The 8673-nt window shown below is 40.1% G+C and overlaps 1 protein-coding gene across 1 annotated transcript; it reads left to right on the forward strand.

Annotated features, from left to right (window-relative positions):
* Nucleotides 1–930: 930 nt before the first annotated feature.
* spata46 (spermatogenesis associated 46) lies at nucleotides 931–4873 on the forward strand. The gene is made up of 3 exons (XM_088600295.1): nucleotides 931–1066; nucleotides 3133–3240; nucleotides 3993–4873. Exons 1-3 carry the CDS (start codon nucleotides 1021–1023, stop codon nucleotides 4628–4630), a joined length of 792 nt encoding a protein of 263 aa, XP_088456421.1. The 5' UTR covers nucleotides 931–1020; the 3' UTR covers nucleotides 4631–4873.
* Nucleotides 4874–8673: the final 3800 nt, after the last annotated feature.

Below are 8673 nucleotides of genomic sequence, written 5' to 3' on the forward strand. Positions count from 1 at the left end.
TCATTTCAAAATTAAAATGTCCATTTTCGTGGTTATAATTACTCATTAATAGCAAAACATCAAAAGACAGAGAAAAAACACCCCCTTTTTCCTTTAAAACATTAATGAAAGCTCTACATTGTTTTGTAAGAGTCTTGTTACCTCGTTACCATAGTAACCTTGTTACCATGAGTTACTCACTCATACAGTAAGGTCCGGCTTTCGAGAAGGACCTGTTTCAGAAGCACACTTTCACCCCTACTGTTGTATTCAAGGTTGAATTGTGTTCCAAACTAGAGAGAAGACGCCAATATCTCCTCCATAGAACATTTTTATCTAGCTCCCATTTCAGACTGGGCCTGAATGATTTCCAATTACCTTTTCATGATATGCTTCAGTGTTGCTTAGATATCGTCTCCATGCATAGGATGTGTTGTCACCTGCCTTACCTTAAGGGGGATAAACTATTGCAGAACAGTAGTTTTGAAATATTATTTCCCCTATCGTAATGGTGTTAAAGCTTGTTTTAAAGCCAATGTTCAGTTAAAGTAAAAGAAAAGATGAGGTAAAGTAAATTTAACTGCCACTATGTCTTTAGACTGTGGGAAGAAAACTGAACACCTGTAGGAAACCCACATGAACACAAGAAGAAAATAAAAACTCCACACAGATAACACCCTGGGTCCAGAATTGAACATTTTGGGGTAGGCTGGCTGATAAACAGTCCCCTAAGAGACCAGCCTTCCATATATTGCTTTAAAGCAAATTGCATGTAATAATATATTATAATATCCACAGAAATAAGTAATATTAATATGGAAAATGAAATTGTGCAAAAGAAATCACATTATTTATGGGTCTAATATCCTGGACTAGAATAAATATGAAATTTTTATTTGACTAGGTATTTGGAATTTTCAATTTTGGAATTTTGGTTTCCTGGGAAACGAGAAAACAGAATTTTAAACAAAAACACAGATTAAGTGCATATCTTTCTGATGAAGACACTGAGGACGTATTGACATCTTTAGAGGACTATACATGAATTCTCAAAACCTTATGGAAACTGTTAATAAAAAATTTCAAGGTAAGTCTCATTTCAGTAAAAAAAAACAACTGTTGCTCGTTTTTAATTTGGGAAATCTGTAATTATTCACCAATATTGCATTGTCGTTTGTTACTCACTTTCATTGGTGTTGACACTTCTACAATACCTGCAGTGGAGGGTAGAGGAATGTGCAAACTTTGAAACAATTACTGTAGATCCTTTCAGTTATTATGAAAATTGCCTGATCTACTCAGGTGTCTCTTGATAAATTGAGAACTGCCATCAGTCCATTTGTCTAAGGACACATCCTAGACTTGAATGGTGGTGTTGTGAGTGCAGGACCCAACCTGTCCTCATACTGTGTTTAAATATACTGGCCAGTATAAATGATATGGCCAGCAGCCATATCACTCTGCATCTCACAACTGGCAACCCACAGAAGCTAAGCAGGTGTGAGCCTGGTCAGTACCTGGATGGGAGACCTCCTGGGAAAAACTAAGGTTGCTGCTGGAAGAGGTGTTAGTGGGGCCAGCAGGGGATGCTCACCCTGCGGTCCATGTGGGTCCTAATGCCCCAGTATAGTGACGGGGACACTATACTGTAAACAGGTGCCGTCCTTCGGATGTCCGAGGTCCTGACTCTCTGTGGTCATTAAAAATCCCAGGGCGTTTCTCGAAAAGGGTAGGGGTGTAACCCTGGTGTCCTGGCCAAATTTCCCATTGTCCCTTACCTATCATGGCCTCCTAATAATCCCCATCTGATGTAATTGGCTCCATTACACTGCTCGCCTCCTCACTGCTAGCTGGTGTTGGTGAGCGTTCTGGCTCACTATGGCTGCCGTCCCGTCATCCAGGTGGATGCTGCACACGCCCTGGGATTTTTAATGACCACAGTCAGGACCTCGGTTTTATGTCTCATCTGAAGGACGGCGCGTCTTTAAAGTATAGTGTCCCCGTCACTATACTGGGCCATTAGGACCCACACAGACCTCAGGGATAAATAGATGGATAAATAAATATATTTTTACACCTACTGACGGTAAGACTTTTCTCTGTGCCAGTGTTCTTCCATCCCCACAGCACAGTAACATAAATAGATATTTTTTGCAGCACATAACCCCCCTCCCAAAACACACATTCACAACACTTGCCTAAGCAAATAATTATTAATATTATGAACAAAATAATTGAAAGTTTAATATGAATTGGCCCCGAGTCTCACAGTTCATGCTCCGGACATGGAGCTCTTGTTCAACTGCTCTCAGACATTGTTTTTTTTTCCTTAATGTCTGTCAAACTTGAATTGTTGCACAAGCAATTCCCCTGCGAACAATCTTCTGTCTTTTTTATATACTGTACAGCCAATGTCATGTCCTTGTTCAGTGCCTCTTCTCTTCTGAAGTCTAGACAGTGAGAACTGTTTCAGCGGCCAAACCTGGGGCGTTGCAGAATCATCTGCTGGCTTAGAGTGGCGCTGTGTGGCTCTGAGTTCATGAGCATCTGTGATTGAATCCTGGCCGAGCCAGAATAAATCTGCTCCATTCACTGGTGTTAAATTCTATCATAAAGTATGTGTGCTCTTTCCATACTTTTGATCAGAACTCTTATTTAATACATCATATTTAATTCGCTTTAAAAAATAAATCTTGCCACAAAAGCAAACTTGATTTCATAAAAGGGTTTTCTAGAAGGAATGTTGAAATATTCTTAAACAATACCAATAATCTTGCTGTCTGTAATGGTAAACCGATAAATGAACGTTAAACATGAATTACAGGACTTTAAGGGGAAAACATCTGAAAACTCATTTTCAGCATGCATTTTAATGTGTTTTTTCTTAAAACTTAAATGGCAAAATAAATTCTCTTTCCTAAAACGTTTCAGGTGATGGCTAGAATTCTACGGCTTCATTCATCTTCAATTAAATAATTTGTACCTCTGTGTAAAAAAAATAACATAAAAAAGTGGTGAAAAAAGTAATTAGGAAGAATATGAGCAATATTAGTTTTAGAACACATATACAGTATACATACTGTATACTTCATAATAATGCAACAAGACCTAGGTGTATTTTGTAATTATCTTCTAACTTTTTTTTTCTATCAGGATTTAAAATTTCCAAGCACATTGTCAAGAAATGTGACAGATTGCATAAACCTCATAAGGCAGGCAAAGCTGAAAGAAAGTCTGAAATTTCACTTGCTTCCCAAACAGGTAATTAATTAGCAAAGCTCATAAAGCTCACTTACTATCTGGCAGTAGGTATTCCAGACAGGGATCCTTAACAGCCTCACTCATTATCACTTACTCAAAAAGAAAACAGTGACTCTTCAGCTGTAGATCATTGCATTAGCAGAACATTTATTTCTTTTTATATGCAACACAAATTTATCTAGACTTTTCCTTTAGGGATAATAATAAAAGGAAACAATGTTCCTGCTGCCAGACACACCTCAGTCTCCACACACAATGTCTGTTCATTAATGAAAATAATATTTCAGTCTTAAAAACAAGAAAATGAGATACAGGTGCTCATAAGTATACTACTGTGATACTGGGTATTTCCAGGCACGCTGAATTAGCATACAGTATACATGCTGTTAAAGACATTTTAATAATCTATCATAAACACTAAAACTTACTGGTTTACTTAGAGTTTACTGTGAGGGAACTCCCAGTATTGCATATTTACTGAACTATCATTGTACATACAGTACAGTATCACACAGTAGCTATCAATGATGGTTTATAATAAACAACAAAATAAAAATTAAACAACATGTATAAACACAGTTCAGTGTCCAAAATGGATTTTTACTCTTCTGTAAAACGTTTTGACAGTCTCATGCATACAGTATGTCGAAAATACATGAACATTTTGTTTCATAATAATAATTCAGTGAGATCTCTTCCTTTTTTTGAAAGCTTGGATGCTAACACTTGAATATCTCTTACTGTCCATGCAGGTGGAGAAGGTCTGGCCCAGTGTTTGAAGGTCCAACCGAAGGCTTTAGAGAGGCTGACTCCAGGCCTTTCAGCTCCTTGCTCAACGCTAAGTGAAAATTATTCAGGCCTCACCCATTGCCAAATCTTCGAATCCCCTGAAAACCTCGGAGAGGAGGCCAAGAGGGCAAGTCTTACTGACTTTTCCCTTTTCTGCCCTCCTGCCAGCCCTGTCCTGGTAGAGTCTGACCCCTCGGACTCGGAGCCACCCCTCGCCACCACAGCTCAGACTGAGGGTCAGAGTGTGGATCCCGCGTTCATCCGCACCATCACCTCTGCTGAGCACGTCTGTGGGGAGAAGAGGTACAAGTGCTCTGGATGTCTGCGTTACCATGACACCCTGGGCTCCCTAATGAGCCATATTGAACAAGGCTGGAGAGAGGGGTTCAGCTGCAGAGTGTTCTACCTGAAGCTCAAGTCTATATGGGAACAGAGCCTCCTAACACACAGCCAGGTGACCTCGGTGGTCTCTGGCTCAGACTCACAACTCAGTTCACTTACCAGTCTCCAAGGAGAGAAAAGCAAAATTACTAAGCAGAAGAAGACTGACATGATTCACAAATGGCTGCAGAACACAGAGCTTCCCACCACATCTCACTGATGAACTCTCCATGGACAGAAAAAAAGATGTCCATGTAGACTGGATGTAGTCTAAGATATCCCTAATTAAACAGAAACTAAAAGTGAATGAAATGATTTTGCTGGGTATGACTTTCAAATGAGCAACACTGTTTTTCACTGAAATCTTTATCTCTCTCTATATTTGATCTGTTTTTTTTTATTAAAAATGAATAAATATTGAGTGCTTCATTAATTAACCTTTAATTAAACAAAGATCCTTTCACTTGGTCTGATGATGTGTGCCTCACTCGATCTGTCTATATCATACATGTCGACAGACGCTTTCCAGATTGGACATACTGTATAGGCTCAACCTGAAGGGAGGTCCTAGGCTCTCCTGGAAACTGACGCAAGTTTAAAAAAGAGTAGAAAAGTAAGCCATTGTGGTCAGTGTAATAGAGAGGGTATCTGTGATTGCTGAAGCTCTTGCATCAGAAGTAAAACAGGTTTAAAGGAATCCAGGGCCAGAGTACATCAGCTTATGGTGTGACATTAGATCCTAAAGGGCTTTGATCTCATGGGCAGCATGAGATTTAATCTTTAATACAAAGCTATTCTTTTCTTTCACAAGGTTATAGATTATCTGATGTGTTTCTTCTGATGTTAGTTTTCCATATCAGATGTGGAAGAGTCCATGTAACATTGCTTTTATTTTAAGAAATACTGTACCGTCCACTTGTTTAACAGTGGCTGCCCAGTTTTATATTAAAACATATATGTGACTCCACCACTTGGCAGTAGGTTCTGGGGTGGTTACAGAAGCCATAAGAAATACGGGCAAAATAAAAGAATACAGCAAAAAAACGCCTGTTCCGAAATAGTGTTCCGGGGCAAGAAAATAACACTTATAAAAGGGAAAAGACATTCAATAAAAATAACTGCAGTATCTCCAGGGAACCTCCTGATGACAGCTTTAAGATATTGACCTACAAAGTTGAGCTACAGTGTAATAGGACGCAGACGCAGATGCAGACAACCCCTCGCCCAATTAAAGAAACACCAGGAGTACAAGGTTAAATACCCTAAGCTCCACTCCCATTTCTTCTTGAGGCCTCCATTTAACCCAGAAGTGAATTGGGCTCTGTAATTCAACACAAAATGGTGGAACAGACAGACATGGAGTCTCGATCCACAGCAAGGTAAGGCGGAATTGCAAATAACATACAGCATGATGTGTAAAAATGCTTTGCTACATTAAACAAAACATAAACACATAACTTCTAGAATGAAATAGAAGAAACAGGTAAGTTTATTTAATAGTTTAGGTGGGTAGCTGCGTCAGCATGTGTAGGCTGCAAAGGAACAAGTAATAGGTTTATTCCATGCTGAAAAAAAGAAGAAAGAGAACACAACGTTTCGGCCGTGGAGCCTTCTTCAGGTGCGAGAGAGACAGGGCAGTAGGCAAAGGTAAAGTAGCGGGAGAACAAAGGTTGGGAGGGGGAGGAGTGAGAGGTGGGTGCAGGGGACAGAAAGAGAGGCCAATCAAGAGGTGTGAAATCAGAAGTCAGATTGGGTGCAGAGAGGTGTGAAATGAAACTTCCAATGAATGGAGAAAATTTAAAAGAACAGTAGTCTGTTGTTAAGAGAAGCGAGAATACATCTTTCTGATGTATGAGTTTGGAAAACCGTCTTTGAGAACACAGACGGAGAGATTAGAGTGGTCGTGGCCGTCAGAGGTGAAATGAGAAACAATGGGCTTGGTGAGATCTTTAATCTGCACAGCCCTGACGTGTTCTCTGAAGCGGTCTCCAAGTCTCCTTCCTGTTTCTCCAATGTAGATGGCTGGGCATTTACTGCAAGAGATACAGTAAATAAGGTTGCTGGAGGTACAAGATGCTGTCTGGGTGATCCAGAATTGTCCTGAGGAGCCTTGAATGAGTGTGGTGGTGGATGTGTACTTGCAGGTGATACAGCGGGCTCTGTTGCAAGGGAAAGTGCCTGGTGTGGATGGTTGTTGAGGGCGGTCGAGGGAGCTGTGAACAAGGAGGTTACGCAGATTAGGTGGTCGGCGATATGAGATGATAGGGTGATCAGAAAAGAGGGCCCCAATGGAAGGATCATCCTGTAGGATGGAAAAGTTGTGGTTAATGGTCCTGGGGATAGGAAGTGTGTTAGCTTGCTGTGTCCATCAAAACCAACTCGGAAAGTAAAAATCGAAAACATCAAAGGCAGAAATCAATGCAGGAGAGGGGAGGAAGCAGCAGAGATGACTTCGGTGGCCAGACTTCCTCGATTCTTTCCATGTTACCTTCACTACCAAATCTCCGGTAAACTGCTTTAGAATCTGGCTTCTCCCTCCAAGCTGCTCATTCTTCCAGCTGCACTGAGTTACAGTAGGAGTGGTTGGTGACCTGGTCACCCTGTGGGTACTGAAGCAATTCAAAGAAGTCACAGTTGACTTCAAGTTCTTCACTAAAGTCTTGGGGGGGGGACAATGACAGGCAAAACCAATCTCACTCGGCTGTTCTAGATCACAATCATTATATAACTCTTGCACGCACTTCGTACTTATAACCCTACACCCTACACACCTTCTCCACCTTTGCAGCTGCCTCTTGGTTAACTCTTCTCTCTCAGTGGGCTTCTGAGCCTCCTCATCCTACACCCGGGAACCTACCTGTTAACCAATTACCTCATAACATACACAAAAGGCAAGGCTTATAACACTTAAATAGTCAATAAACATTCACAAAGCATCTGATTCTTGGGTGTCATGATCATTCCTTCTCCTTTTTCAGTGCCCAGGAGAGGGAGACCTCCCATCACTAATAAATTAGCAATGACTAAAAACAACGGTTAAAATAAATTAAGATTAAAGTGAAAGTAAGAGGGTTCAGCTGTTGCAACGTTTTATTTTGAAAATCCAGAACATACTAATTGACGGAAGAGCCACTGCCATTCCTTTAATTAAATTACCTAGCTTAAAGGGAAGTTCTTATTGTCTTTATGGACTAACTTGGAGACCTACACAATGAATTGAATCAAGTCTAATGTGCAATGTGCATTTGGACACAAAGTGATCTATTCCTGATAAATCTGCCCGACTCATCTGATATATTAGATTCAAGTACATTTGATGGGGATAGAAATCCACATTTTATGCCTTTGTTTTAAGTGTTTTACTAGTTGGGAGTCACTTCTCTGCAATTTAATTGGTTCCCATTCATTGCAAATGACTGGATGTTTCTTGAGGACTAAGTGAAAATGTTTCTATTTCCTTTCTGCCAAAATAACCATTATCAAAATGGGGAAGGGAAATGCTGGTTTGCAATATGAAGCGAAGGGAGGAAGCAGTAAAAATATTTAAATATCTTGTTTGGAAAATACCAGTTATCTCTTAAACTGGTGTCATGTCATTTTCTGGTATAATCAGATTGCAGTAGATCTTGTCCTGTACTTTTCATGCATGAGCACATGGGAAATCTCACCAGTGTCTCAGCTGATTTTGGAGGGAAAGGTGGGTGGTAGTGATATTTATATTTGTATTTGACAGTTTCTGTAGCCACAACCTCATCAGACCTTACCTTGCCTCTGGAAATGTTTCTCAACTAGGGAGAGCAGCTGGCATTGTGTCTGTTGTGGGTGGAAAAAAACAGCAAATTACCACTCCAGAGATAGCAGAAATCCTCAGCAGACAGGCTTTGTTAATAAGCATGCAGGGGAGAGTAGCTTGAGAAAACTCCCAACGTAGTCTCTCTCTGAACAGCAACTACTACTAGAGTTTATGCAGCCCACTGCACTCCCCTCCAGTCCATTTGAGGTAATTCCACTTCAGGGTGAGATATCTAATAGTTTCACAACATCCCTTTATTCTGCCCGGCAAAACAAAGCAATTAGCAACAATTTACAAAGCTATTTTAGAGTAAAACACAGAGTTTATATATAGCTAGCTATAAATAGCTCAATAGTGGAAAAACACAGGCTTTATTCACAAAAAATAACCTAATTAAGCCTATAAATGTATCACTTCTAAACTACTTTACAATACCTCCAGTCTCATCTCAATCTCATTTTGAATGTGAT

Source organism: Lepisosteus platostomus, chromosome 12, assembly GCF_059453375.1.
Source record: "Lepisosteus platostomus isolate fLepPlt1 chromosome 12, fLepPlt1.hap1, whole genome shotgun sequence".
NCBI classification, from domain to species: domain Eukaryota; kingdom Metazoa; phylum Chordata; class Actinopteri; order Semionotiformes; family Lepisosteidae; genus Lepisosteus; species Lepisosteus platostomus.